The 15382-nt window shown below is 41.0% G+C and overlaps 1 protein-coding gene across 1 annotated transcript in view; it reads right to left on the minus strand.

The window, feature by feature from the left end:
- AFF2 (ALF transcription elongation factor 2) overlaps positions 1-15382 on the minus strand; it is a 241974-nt gene that overhangs the window by 220280 nt on the left and 6312 nt on the right. Inside the window, exon 3 of the mRNA XM_085319728.1 lies at positions 14472-15362. Coding sequence (XP_085175854.1) covers positions 14472-15362 — 891 coding nt within the window. The remainder of the gene's footprint in view (positions 1-14471; positions 15363-15382) is intronic.

The following is a 15382-nucleotide window of genomic DNA, read 5'->3' on the forward strand; positions in this document are numbered from 1 at the left end:
ATGAATACTGAAACAGCTATAGTATTTGTAAAGTTCTCCATTTATTTTCCCAAGAGCATGTTTCAGTGAAAGTTGTGGTGTTCCGAAGTGTTGCAGAAGTGAGCAGTACAAACACCAAGTCCACCTAAACCTGTAACGCAGTCATCATCGGTACAGGCTGATTTCAGTTCTTTTTGAATTTATTTTTACAGGTCTTAATACAAACACCCCTGAAGTCCATGACTAGATCTCTGTAGGCAACAGTGGGTTTGGAATTAGGTCCTTAAAAGTTAAATCCCCACAGAAGAGTAGGCTTCTGCTTGGGTCTCCTTGTTTGGCACATTATGGAGAAAGTATAGATGTATGAGACGGAARAGTGAAATTGGAAAACACTTTTCATCTATTAACCTTCATTATAAAGGGTCCAAACCTGTTTCAACTGAAGCTGAAAATAAGAATTACACTGAGTTTGGCGGGACCAAAATYGATCCTCTTGGACAAAATGCATTGATTTTTCCTTTTTAGTAAATAAACTCAAAGGCTGAGATACCACATTTTGAAATGATTAGTTATATCTCTTTTACTTAAAGTCAAATATACAAGAACATGTGAGGTTCTTTTTTCTTTTTCCCAGCAGCCTCCTTTACTCCATTTTCTGTCCTTTGGTTTTGGGCTAGTTCAGAACATTCTCACCAAATGCTGCGTTTGTAAAGATTGCTGCCTGCTGTCTTGGGTCAAAACCTGCTATTTATGAAGAGCAGTAGCTGTTGTGCAAGCGTGTTATGCAAGCATGCTGCAACTTTAAGAGCCAGTGTCAAAGGTAATCCCTAAGGAGACTTGCATAACAGCCACATTTAAAAATGCCAGTTAAACAAAAAGAAAAAAGGAACTCTGCTATTTTCCAAAGGCAATTCTGATAGAGCTGTGTGCGTATTCTGCTTGATTTTCAAATGACTTTACACGCACCTTACGTGCTGCGTATTTTTATGCACACACAGAAACCCTTGCCGTAGTTATCTAGGCCCAAAAAACTCGGGAGCCTTTCAGGAGTACTTGTGCTATTGGTCRTGGGCAGACCAGAGTTATCTCCAGTTGTGTTTCAGGCTGGAAAAAAGATGCGTGAGCCTGAGCTGAAGCTCTCAGCAGAGTTTATTAGCTCAGGCACGGAGCTGCGCAAACGCAGCGCTCTGGCTGCCTTGCCTTTTCCCTCGGAGCAGACAGAAAGCCGTCGTGCACCGAGGGAAACTCTGTTCCGAAACACCTGCCGCGTTCTTCGCCACTGTCTCTGCACACTGACGCTCAGTCCAAGGTGGGGCTTTGCTGCAAGGGCATAGGATTACAATAATCCACATGCAATGTCCACCCATCACCACCACCAAAGTATAAGAGAAGCGGTAGGAGAATGCGTTTGCACACCTTATACGCACCCAAACACACAAACTTTGGTGCTACATCTTGTACACTTGCACGGCCATCACTGTAAGGTGAAAAACCACCGTGCTAACTCAGAGCTTCCTAACAGGAGGTGCCGGATGGTTCCCAGGAGCCAAGTCCCTGCCCAAAGCGCTTGGGATCCCTCCGAGGAGGACGCCCCAGCCGCACACAAGGGAGCGGAGCCGGCAGCCGCCTCGCGCCGCCGCCGTGGTTTACCGGAGGGCGCGGGGCGAGGGCTCGCGCGCCGCTCCAGGAGCCCCCTCCGCTTCTCCCTTCTCCTCTGCCCCTCCGCCTGCCTCCCTCTCCTCCGGGGGGAAGGGGCGGCCAGGCGCAGCCTCCCGGCCCCACGAGAGCCGCCGGCTCGGCCGCGGCCCCGAGCGCAGCCCTCGGCGCCGCCGGCCGGCGCGCGGACCCGGCTGAAGTTGCCTCTGAGTGTGCAAGTAGCTGCGGGAACACAGGGAAATTTAAAAAGTATCTGTATAATCCCGTGCAGCAAGAGACAAGCAAGCAACGCCAGTAAATTTTAGGCACTTAACTGAACGGAGAGTATTCAGCTTAAAAATACTCCCCTGGGGTCTCGCTTTTGAAGGGAGGACAAGAAATGACAGCAGTTAGGGCTTGTGATATGTGCCTGAATTAGGGGCCAAAATCAGAAACCAGAGTGGTTTTATGTCACAGGAGAGGAGGCAATAAATATGCAATTCCTTTCCACTTTCGTCACTCATTTGATCTATTGTGAAATTGCAGCGCTCTGCCAGGGAAAGTCTCTTTAGCCTCTGCGTTGCACGTGTGGGTGTAGATGTAAGTAGCTGTGTTACTATATATGATTTTACATCCATATTTGTACATAGGCACACAGAGAAAAGAAACCTATGATACTACTGCCAGAAAAATAAAAACTGCCACATTTTTAGTTGYGGAGTTGCCTTCGGACCAGGCTCGAAGCCCGTTGGTAAAAGCAAACCGGTTTCTATGCCCGACGGCTCTGCGCAGGCGCCCGGCGGGGGCACCCGCGGGAGCGCCCAGCCTGCGCTCCACAGCTTGGTTTCTCTCTGGACTTCTCTCTCTCTGCACCGTTACAACAAAACACTGGGTGACCCTGGAGAGCACCGAGGAAATCCTGCCCCCCATTACACACRGGCTTGCTATCGTAAGGGAGTTAGGTTCAAGCAAACTTCTTATTCACGGCATGCCATCGAGATAGCCTCTCTTCTTTCTGCCCCTGGCTCCTGACCTTGAACATGGAAATCCCACCCGACAGGGATTTCTGGCAGCACCAGAAGCCGAGGGCAGCTTGCAAAAACGTGCTCTACTCCACTGCAATGGCTAAAAGCGCAGCTCACTGCGACCGCGTCTGTACTCACCATCCAGTGCCCCAAGCTGGCCGACGGGAAAGGGCGAAACACAGGCCCTTCACGTGCAAAAGCGCGGCCCCGTCAGAGCACGAGTCTTACGACGGCTTGTCCGAACAGTATTCCCTGTGTATTTGACACAAGCAGGCTCTCCTCCAGCATCAGAGCCGCACGCCTCGTTATTCCGGCCGTTTGTTCTCAAACGCGCACGGCGAGCGAAAGGGGAAACCCTGCTCCGCTCACGGCCGGCGCCCCGCCGCGGGCGGCCCGCGGGCCGGGAGCGGCCGACGCAGCCAGGCGCAGCGAGCAGCCGGGCTCCCCGCTCGGGAGGCGCTACGGAAGGTCTTCCGCGCTCCCGAGCTAACCTCGAACGCTTACGGGAACGCGCCCGCGGGCGCCACACGTCAACGGGCCGTTTCTCGAGAGCGCCGGTGCTTGGGCCTGGGGACTTAAAGCACACAGAATACTAATAAAAGCAAAACCTCCACGTTATTATCAAAATAAGTCGAATATATTCAATACATCAAAGTATATTAAAAACTGTAGCAAACAATTTTCTTGATGAAATGCAGGTGCAGTAACATCTTAATAAAATGTGTTTACAAAAACACCATTTGCAAATTCTAATTTTTCTTCTCCTCTGAAGAGCAATAATTCTCTATGTTCCTGCTGTATCTTATTCTTCCTCCTACTCTCAGATAAGTCTTATTCAGCCTGATCATTTATGGTCCAATTTGGGTGCTTCTATTCATGGTCAGAAAGTCTTAGAAAAGAAAGCATTTGAAATCCGTGGAACCACTTTGCACAGCAATGCCAACACAAAAGGGTCAGACACTTCTAACCTGGCTATACGTTACAGATCACTTCCTCACATATTACAGAGAAGGACGTTCTGTTTTATTTTGTGAATCTGGAGTACAGCAAATCAGGTATCATTTGTGCTTTAAGGAAGAACTAATTTATCACTGCACTGAGAGGAAAATGCTGTAGCAGTTATAAGTACAAATTCTATGGGACTTAAATATATTTCTTTGTATTCATAGGCAGAAACTTCTTGAATGCAGCCCTGACTCCATTCTATTCTGCACAGTAACTCACCTTCTATCTGGTGGTGGAATAAATAATTTATGCCAATAAAGAAATGTCATCCATTGGCACAGATAGTGCACAGCCCCTCAGTGGCTTTTTGTGACTCTACAGATCTAGGGAACCTCAACGGTTAAGTCTTGTTTTCAGAAATATTGGCAAAGCTCTAAATCCCTGACTCTCCAACTTGGATCTGCACATCATTTGTGGTCCATGATACCACAGTGAGTGGTCCACACCATGAAACCATGTTAAATGGTGACCTTTGTGAAGACGGTACGGCGCAGCAAATGACGTGGTTGCTAGCATAACTGCTTTGAATAAAAAATTAATCTTTTTAATATTTCCCTAGTTAAGTTTGTTCCATTTTCACATCAGCATGTAAGTGTTGGCAGGAAGAGAACATGTTACAATCTCTCTTTTCTCCCAGTGCAAAATACACTGTGAAGTTTTACTTCACAGGGAAACTGCTTAAGAAAGCTACTCCTGGCTGTGAAGAAAGGATCAAAATTAACCGTATTCAAATGTCACTAGCGTATGCTAGTAGAAATGATGTGTTTTTCAAAGCGTTCTTAGTTCCTGATGACATAGGAGTTTCAGCTTCTTGACAGCAAAAAGGATTAAACTCTACAGGCAGGTGTGAGGTGTTGACCAGGTCTTTCAGCCTTCATTCAGAAAGAGCTCTAATTAAGATAAATCTGAATCCTGACTCCTACAAGTGATCTGAGGACCTTCACAGTTTTCTAAGTTTACAAAGGGCATGTGTCTGTGTTTCTTAAATTGATTTACATATTTAAGAAAAGAATTATCTCAACACTTCTGTTTAAATACAGGCAAAGCGGGTATCTGGATATGTACAAACAGCAGAAGTAATTGCCAGCTTGTCTTGTGGATTTAAGTGTCACAGCTTGCAGCTCAGTGAAATATAACCCAACGAGTCTACACATCTGGGGGATATAACAATGTGAAATTATTCTGAGGAAGCGTGCAAGGGAAAGCAGCATGTACTTACTGAAATATGTTTAGACTGGCAATATTAATGGGGATTGAAGTTTACACCTCTTCTCACTGAGTCCTCTCATAGACCTTTAAAAATCCAAGCAAAAATCGGCCCACAAGCCAGGAAAGTGACTAAATCTGTATTTATCCTCTCTTCTTCCTCTCTCTTCTCCCATACTCTTTTCTTCATACTTAATATTATTTTACAAATGACTGCTTAAACAGCAAATATAGACAAAATTAAAATCAACACCTGCCTTCTCCCAAAGTTCCTTGGGCTGAATGTGCAAGACATTCCCATCACACACACACGCTCTATCATGGGAGATCACCCTGGGGATAAAACTTCAGGAAAACACTCGGAGGTCTTGTCTACTTATTCTTCTGTCACAGYAGACAGTGCTGCTCCCTCCCTGCCACCACCAGAGCGAAGGGATGGACATGTCTGCCCCAGGGCCAGAGCCCTTGGGTCATCTCCTCTCGGGACGTGTCCTCTCCTGCCCGCCGCCCACGGCTGAGAGGCCCCTGTGAAGGGAGACAAACAAATCCAGCAGAGCCAGGGCCTCCCTTTCCCAAAACAGGAGGCCTTGGTGCAAGACTCAACTGCCTCAGACATGTTCTATGCAAGACAACTTGAGAAGAAGAGGAGAAATTTGTCCTTGCTATGCTGTTGGCCAACCACAGCCTCCACATCCAGGTGGGAGTTAGGTCTCCAAAACACTGCCATAGGTATCCATACCTCCCGTGTGCATATGAATTTAAGAGGATGAAAATATCCATTTGTCTGGCCTTATTTATATATTTAACGAAACTCAGATGACTCTGCTCTCCAAAATCAACATGAAGGAGTGGAAAATAAAGTTTGTGCTGTCCAGAAAGGAACCAAGAGGCAACCGTGAATTCAGCCTACTTACAACAACAGGAGACCTGTTGTTGAGAGCTGCTACATCATCATGATTTTCAAAGGAGAAATTTTAAAACTTCCTTTTGGCCTGAGATGAAACTCTTGGCATTTTTAAACCATTTTGCTCTTGCTTTATTATATAAGGGAATGATTTAATGTTTCTTTTAAAATAGGAAATGGTAACATGGTCTCTGCCATAACCAAAGACTGTTTCAGATTGTTTTATTACACAGTTTTTAAAAGCACATTGCCGTAGGATTTCGTAGGAGCATATTTACATCTACCTTTTTAAAACACACAATATATTATGTTGCAATTAAAAGCCTGCAAACTCAATCTGATATTTCTTCACTAATTTATTCCCAAGCCAATATGTATTTTAATGTTCCAAACCGTTGCTAATTAACACATGGAAATATTTTAACATGGATTTTGATTAATTCCATTTAACAGTCTAACCAGCGCTAAAACATATGTGGTGTGTCATTTCTTTCTTTTGAGGAAGGCATTGGCATTAAATCTTTCAATCTTCCTGAGCACCAAATGCTAATTTCAGGAAGATTAAATAACAGACTGCAGCTACAGTTTCCTTTCTTTGCTTCCCAGAAGGTGAAATGAACATATTTATGTGGGAGGAATTTCTTTACTGCACAAGCCAAAATACAGAAATTARATTTTTTTCCAACGTTGCTAATACACTAGCAATTGCTTGCCAACTAAATAACTTTAACCTATATCTGCAGTTCATGGAGAGCTGCCAAGTTATATGTTCAACTTTCTTTCCCTCTGTTTTTTTTTATTATTATTATTAAAGTATTCCCATATGATGTTTTCACCTGCAGCTCCTAAATACTTTTCCATCTTGAACGAGAGACAACTAACTTATAGTGGGGTGACTCTAGCCATAAAGCTGGAAACACTCATTTAAGACCCTCCTCTGATTTTCACACTTTGAAGGTAGGTTACAAAGGTATGAAGGTATGTTCATACGGTATTGCTTTAGTGGTTTAAAGGCTAAGTACAATTCTGCATGTCAGTGAACTAAATATGCAAAATACCCTGATATGAGTAAGCATCTTGGGCATGTAAAGACACAAAAACACAAAGCAGGAGGAAACTACCTTCTGGATCGTTAGAGTAATTGCTTGCATATCACATAGACCTTTTCACAAAATGGAGTTTGATGAGCTTAAGTGCGGTTAAGTACTTCAGCTCTTGTTCCTCCCACTGGAAACTCTACTACCCTGAGCACTCTAGTTCCTTCCCCACCTAGGGAAACTCCAGTTTCCATGCCCTCATTTCCATCTTCCATTCTGCCTCATGGTTAATATGTCCTTATTGAAAACTGAAGCAAAATGTTCTCTGTATGTTCAGACCATGCCTACACTTCCTTGCATCTGCTACATTCTCTGTTGCATAGTAACCTTTTTCTTTTCCTACTCCTCCCTTTTGCATAATATTTAGTTGTTGCAATGTTCTTTGTAAATCTTCACGCATCTTGACCATATATGACAATGTATCCCTCCTCCTTTACCTTTCACTATCTGCATCTCCAGTGCTATCACAGCACCTGAAGCAGTGGTTTCTGTTTGATTTCCTCCTACCAATATCTAACCACACAGTCTGCAACATTTGGCTGCCCAGATTCCCCACACTTGTAAGGGAGCATTCCAGTTGCTTCTTACTCATCTACACTTACTAGATAAAGCAAAGCCCTATTTTCTACTTAACTAGCATATTCATTAGGCTTAAAATGTTCTTTTCTATATTTATGCCCACTGATTTTCTTGTATTTTCTTTATGTTTCTCTTTATACATTTAACAGATGTGTATTGAATATGTTTTCAACATATTTACTTAGTGATTAGAAGTTCACTTCGCCTTGGGAGAAAGCCTATTACAACTATTAGCAAGAGTCACTTCTCTGCTCAAGGAGCAGAAATTGTCCTGACAATTTATGCGTTCAGTCTCAACAGTGATTCCCAACAGCTGTCATTACCCATGCAAAAATGTGTGATTGAACTTTTTTTTTTTTTTAAAAAAAAAAGAACAACTTTGGTGTTCTTAGACTTTTTAAAACCCAAAATTCTGTGCTCTCTACAAAGAAAGGAACATAAGAATATGTGGAAAAAAAACCCCAAAGTCATGACTCAAAAGGGCAATGGATATGTACAGTAGCTTCTTTCAGACTAGCTATGTATTACTCTTAAAGATTTGAGTGAGATAAAATAATACTTAATATAGCACATGGTAAACTTTATAAATTTCCATTCATTCTATCATGTAGAAGGCCAAACTGATATCCAAATATGTGCCGATTCTGTTCTCCTAAGCAAGAAGCACAAGGGTTCACCCGAGGACTGATTACAGCCCAGAGGGAAAACATACATCATAAAAAATTCAAATATTTGAAAACGCAATCTCATCTTTTCTTACATAAGCATTCCTTTATTCCTTTGTTTTAAAGTTCACAGACATAATATATTTATTAAAGCTGGTCATGTTCCACAAAAGTATTAACAGACAGTATAAAGTTTCTGACCTGATTAAACCTGCTGGGGTGGTCCTACAAGAACCACTGACCACTATGCAAAGTGTCAAGACCCAACAGCACCCTTCGTTGTGGATTTGCATGTCAGATGGATGGAAACAGATGCTAAAAAAATCAGCTCTACCAAATTCTGGTCATTATTCAATGAATACATTAGTAGTCAACACAAAGAAAGCTATCACAACACTTAACTCTCTTTCTATACAACTTGTTATGTTTTCCTTAAATAGGAGGAAGTAGGAAAAAAAATGAGTTAAAGGAAAAGCTGCCATAATAATGTATACTTATACAATGCTTTTCCATCAGAAATCTGAAAAAAACCCTCCAAAGGTGGAAAGTAAATGTTATATCCCTCTTTCCACGTCAGAAGCACTGAAACACAGAGAACCATACATCAAAAGGAGGGAGAAGATTGATTAAACATTTCTGCCTTCCACTCAATTGAAAACCCTCAACAAATTAAATTGGTTTTTGCCCCTCCAAGGAGTTTCAAAAGTACCAACAAAATGATTGGGACACAAACAGAGTCTATGGCAGAGCTATGAAAACACCCTATAGCCCCTCTGCAGCCACTAGATGATTTTTCTCCAGCTTTGCTCGAGTAAAATAAATTCTACCACTTCTCTACCCAAAGCCTTTGAAGTCATTTCATTTTGTGACATTTCATAAAAGATCATTTGAATAACAGTATTTCTCACACCMATATTGGACCAATAGCTATTCACTTACAAGCAGCATTTATTTTGATATTGAGGAACCTTAGAAAGGTTAGAAAATCAATTTTCAAGCCACCATGCGACCGACATTTCACAGAAAGAGATATTCTCTAATTTCACTGAGGTTTCTTCTTCCTTCTAGCAAGAAAACAGTAGGATTAGCTTATAAACAACACCACCACACCCTAACAAACTCACAGTATGAAAAAAGCTAGCTAAAACTTCTTTCTTCGAACCAAATGTATGTGGTCAGTTCTTTTAGCCATGTCTACACAACCAACTTACTTTTACAGGCCCTATTCTGCAATCACTGAAGTCAAATGCAAAATTCCCATTCGTCACAGTGGTTCAAAATCAGGCCTAGATATGTATAATTATCGTCGCACTTTCAGTTGGCAATAGGTCAGCTGTCCTTTCGCTACCTGTGCGAAGTAGCCTTGCTTGCAATTGTCCAAGCACTCGGACAGTAGCCTCAGAAAGGCCACAATAAGAGGTCTTCAGTCGAGTGCTGTCATATGGTCTTCATTTAGAAGTATCACAAGAACATTACTTCTCACAGTATTTACAAATGAAAAACATATGGCTGTAACCTGTAATACTGCAAGAAATACTGCTCTTTGGGTTTGTTTTTGGCCTCAGACTTTTGAAATATGAACCAAGCAAAGGGATTTCAGCTTAATGCTTGATTCAGTCCATTCTTCTTGAGAGCTCAAAGTCTAGGGGATGGATAAAGCTTGCGTTTGAAAAAGTGATTTGCCCACAACCATGGTAATGCACTATAGTTGGCAACTAGAGTAAAATGTATATCCAGTGGGTGTGGGGACAGTTAATTAAATGCATCTACTTTCCATTTAATTTTTTTTAAAAAAGATATTAAACTGATTTTGGTTCCTATGAAGAGTTTTGTAAGTCTTATATAAGCCTCTTGCATTTACTATTTGGGTTCAATCAATATGGTTATCTACCTGTCAATTTTTCTTGCTCTTTAATGCAGAAAGAGAGCAGCCTTTTTTTATAGCTAGCTCAGAAAGTACTAAGCTAATCAATACATGCAGCGATAACAGAATGATTTGAAACACATAACAGAAGCTTATCACTTTGCAGTATACCGAACCCATCAAAATATTTTCCTAGAAGTAAAGTGAAAATAGAAGTTCTCCATTTTTTATTATTTAAGTGGGCGGTGACATAGATTTTGTAGGCCTTTTGGACTGGTTCCTAGCTTTGTATTTTGGGGAAAATTTGGTATATGATCATGTACTAATTTTCAGGAAAGTGAGGCCAGCTCTGCAGTGAGATTTAAAACTCTGCCTTGAGAATCAAACGTTATCTTAATTGCTCTTCATTTCCTGTCCCTAAAGATGCCTTGGAAATCCTGTGCATTGTTCTGGGGAACTGTGCATAAGGTTTTCCAGGAGCGTATCTTCTGATGCTCCCACAGACCTTAAAACGCCTTGCTTTACTCTGTACACTCAGTAATTTGTGTTCAAGTCCAATCTGAAATGTACACGCTTTCTTTCAGGTATCTCTTGCTGAGTTAGTAATTTTTAAATAATTTATAAGCATTTGGTTCCTAAAGGTTTAGACATATGTAAGTGTATCAAGATTCTGGATTTTAATACAGCAGAGAGAGGATCAGCTGTTACTGTGGTCTCTAACCTCTACTTTTTCATAGAAATGCACAGGACTTAACAATGCAGTTCTCTGAGTGGTAAGTAACAATCATATGCCATCATATAATTTAAGTAGGTGGAATTCTATATAACTTGAAAGCTCTTTTGTGATGTCCCAGGCTTGCTACTATTTACCAAATGTTAAATGCAAAGCTCAAAAAAATATATATTTATTTAAATATAGAATAAAGAGATAAGAGTTAATAAAGAAGAAACAGGAAATAAAGCTTACAGCTTGAGATTTCTGACAACCTTATGTTGCGGCTCCAGGGCCACTGTTACCAACTCTGTGTCGTGATATCTGGTTCATTTCTACAAGCCCCCTAGAGTCATGTGATAGTCTTTTGGCCACCCAGTTTAGAAAGGTCTGCTTCATAATTTCTGAATCTCGGAGGCTGGCAAGCCTGGATGCCAGTGGTTACATTGCATTTTATCTCATGGCATGAATCCACTACGATTTTTTTTATCTTAGCAATTGGAAAACAGTACCAACAAGAAACATTATGCAGGAAGGAAAAAGAAATCTCAATGATCAAGCAATCACAGAGAAGTCCTTAAAGAACATAGCTCTGTCGTTGCTATTTCTGGACCAGGAACATGGATGTGTGGTGCTGACAGCTCTGAATTAGCCTGTGCGGGTCAGGCAAGACCCGGACATCAAACAGCAGCATCCACTGAGTAGCAAGGATTGTTACTCGGGTGCATAACTGCTGCCACCACTGTATCTCGACCCAGCTGGGTAACCCTGTGTGAACTTACCGTGAATCTTTACAAGCTCAGAAATCACTAAACCACAATCCATTGCAGAGTGAAGGCATGCCAGCAGCAAGGCATTAACAACCTTGTCCATTGCAGAGAAGCTAGAAGATGGATGGGCATTTCCGAGGGCAGAATTGGGCCCCATCAACGAGAAAAGATTCTTAGAGCAACACCTCAAGTGACACAAATTATGTTATAAAATTGATCACTTCCTCACACATTGCAGAATGCTTCCAGGGCACTCAACATCCTATTCCATTAARCCATGATAAATGGGACAATATTTCCACATCAGTCTGAACTCATCCTTTAAATCTGCTTGTTCAAATATTTGGTCACTTATTTCCCCACCCAGCCACCCATCTTGGTATAGAAAATTGTCTTCTGCTTTCCCACTTTCGTACATCTCATAGATGCCATTACCCCATGAACTTCACATACAAATTTTATTTCTCCACAGAATTCCTTATCTTGAGAGCACGCAAAATTTAGAGAAAATTCACTGAAAAGAACTACGATTCGCAGACTTGATATGTACACTTAGCTTGAAAAATGACTCAGAGATGCACAGGAGCTACCAAACTAATGACAAAGAAATGCCCCAAAAAGCAACTTTCCTACCGCTATGTCCATCACCACCACTACCACTACCTGGAATGGTGTTCAGATGGAAACCCRTGGAGCAGGAGCAGAATTGTTTCAAGCAGATCACTACAGCTGGAGGTGGCTAGGGAAGGTTCATAAATTGATAAGCACCACCAAAGGATCATAAGCCTCCACATCAATTGTATAAAGATTACAACAGAGCCACTCACTGCAGTCATTCTGAAAAGGTTATGGGTTTCACAGGTGTGCACTGTCAGTTCTGATTAAGCTTAAACTAAACCAGTTATCTGTAACGTTGGATTGGAAGGAGTTTTATTGCTGAACGCAGGGTAAATCAAATTCAGGATACACATCTGTAGAAAAACACAGAGGGCCAAAGTTCACAGTCCTGACACAGGAGAAAATAAAAAATCCAATCCTCCAAAATCAGGAGGAGATTTTGCCTGTAAAAAGAGTCCATCAGTCTGGCCCTTGTCACACATTCTAGATCACACTGGAAAGTTAATCTTCACCTCAAGACAAATCTTGGTTTTCTTTCCCTCTCCAAATCATTGGTCACTTTCRTAGCACAGAGGCTATTTTAAGATTATCATCTGCATTCATTGCTAAAGCAATTAGAGTTTATCATTTATCTGATTCTGAATGAAATTAATTATACATGCACACTTTTCACTACAATGAACATATACAGAAGCAGCTATAGTCACAAATTCACAATGTAATTTTTCATCTGTTTGCCTAGGAAACTTTCCAAAAACAACAGTTCACATCAGAGGTTCTTAATTTTTTCCTTCAAAAAACTTGTGAGTGAAATCCTGCCCCCAAAAGCCAGTATGAAGAGCTCTGTTAACTTCAGAAGTACCAGGATTTTACCAAGAAACAGTGAGTGAGTGAGACAGAGAGAGAGAAAGGGAAGGAAGAAAAAGAGAACAGGAAAGAGATAAAAGCACTTTTAATAGTTGATGCAAGTTGTAAAAGGCACATTCTATTACAAAAATGCTTCATATTAACGCTGCACTTTAAAGTGCGTCTATCGACTCATTGTGTTAATAGATGGCAAAAGTGAATAAATGTATTTACTTTTGCAACATCATTATTTCCTTTGCATGCAATTATTTACTTGTCAAACAACGCTAGTGACAAATCACAACAGACTATGAAGCCATCTACATCAGCAGATTTTTAACCTAAGGTAAAAATAAACAGAAACATCTGTAAAGTAATCTTGTACAAAGCTACGTTTATTAACAAATACATTTTCTAATAAAACACCATCTGCAAGGAACCCTCAGCTTCCACTTGATATAAATAGGCTTTTTACTGTTTTCAGATGCAGTTCCCAGAAAATTATTCCAAGCTCTACTGCAAAACACATCAGTCTTTGTTGCTGCCTGGAATGTTAATAAATAACATCAAGTTTTTAAATAGTCAAACAAATTATTGGCTTGAAACAATTATTCCAATAGAAAAAGCTGACCTTTTGCAATAAAGTGGCTTAAAAATGCATCACTCCTCATTCCTAGTATAAAAATATYACCAAGCAGGGAAATATTTTGGGGAAAACAGAAAGCTATGAAAAACGCATATTGCAATTCTGCTCATATGCACGCTGTAAACCTACCTTGCAATGGTTACTGCTTTAGAGAAACTCAGAGTAGGAAAAAAGTATACAGAGCATAAATAGTTCAACTGGCACCCGTATAATACATCTGTGCTTGGAGTGGACAAGAATATGAACCAAACAAAATATTCCTCACAGGACTACTGTACTGACTAGTGATACAAAATTCAACAGCTTAAACTGTTGGTAGCAGAGATTGGCACTGGATCCCAACATTAAGAGCTCTTCAAAATGCATAAAAGCTTTAATGGGACACATTTTCATAAGCATTACTCAGAACTTAAGCCACATTAATTCCATTAAAGCAATGGGAATTCAGCAAATTCTGCAATTAAACCTGTTACTGGTAGAACTGTTTTATACCACTGACATTTGGGCCCTTCCATTTTTCCTTAAAATGTTTAAAACAGTGTGCTTTATATCAAACTAGCTCCTAACTGAATATGCAAAATCTGAAAACTGCAGATGAACTGAGATTTTAGAGTTCTCTATTCAGAATTCTAGCTAGTATAAATGTATTATATCCAACAGAGATTTAACCTTTTAATATTAATGGAAAACAAGCAACGTTAGTATTCCAAACTGTGATTTTAAAACTTCATTTAAGGTTGCTTACTGGGACTATTGCAAAACTTTGCCAAAAGTGAATTTAATCATGCATATTCTAGGGAAAAAAAAAGAATGTTTTAGACCATAATTCCAGGAAATTGAACTGCATATTTGCATGGACAAATATTCAATGCATGAAATACTCAAGAGGTATGAGAAAGAAGATATTTCGAACTACTTACTTCGCTAACAGGAGGAATGTTAAGCTTTGGTACTTTATTCTTCGAACTAGGTGTGTTCACTTTTCCTTCTAACAGTGTTCCAAAGGACTGATTTCCATATCCACTCTCAATTTCTATTGGAGGCTTGAGTTCAGGTGAGTCATTAGGGACCTGGTCCTGACCRTCCATAGGCCTGACATAAGCTGTAGGCTTTTGCTGGACCATACTAGTTTTACAGTGAAGTCCTGGTGGGAAATTCTGGGTTGAAAGACCGTTGTTTGCAGATAACAAAGATGTGGAAGGAAGTGGAGACCCAGGACCATGACCTACAAACTCAAGCTCTGCTGGCGACTTCGAATGACTGTTTTCCTTGTAAGYGTGTTCTCCAGTTGTTGACTTTGAATGAGTGTGCCTCCTCGAATGTGAAGATGCTGCCATAGAATTTGCTTCCTCAGTTCCTCCACTTTTATGCTGCTCACTCTGACAACTATAAAGGTCTTCATATCTGCCCTGTGGCTGGTCATGAGAAGAGCTATGCTTTGTCCTATTCTGTTGACTGCTGGATTGGCTTGACTGGGCCCCATTAGAGTTGTGACCACCACGAGACCAGTCCGTCCTGGACTTCCTGCTGCTCTGGTGACTGTGTAGCAAAGTAGAATTCGATGACAATGAAGAGGGCGGAGGCATCGATGCGGATGAGTGGCCACTGAGCTGATGAGATGGGATCATCCTGTTTCTTGGTTCTGGGAAAAAGTTCTGCTCATTTTTATCAATGGGAGTCTGTGGGACAGAATTCTTTGGGATTCCAACAAGGTGGCTCTGGTTGGAATGGTTGGTTAACAAGTCCTTCATCTCATCATAGTTCCCCAATGTGTTCTGGACACGGTTTGCAAGAGCATCACCTTTATTTGTCTAAAATACATAAAAAAAAA

The sequence above is a fragment of the Rhea americana genome, unplaced genomic scaffold, assembly GCF_003343005.1.
Source record: "Rhea americana isolate MKP2758 unplaced genomic scaffold, rheAme1 scaffold_6, whole genome shotgun sequence".
In the NCBI taxonomy this organism is placed as follows: Eukaryota; Metazoa; Chordata; class Aves; order Rheiformes; family Rheidae; genus Rhea; species Rhea americana.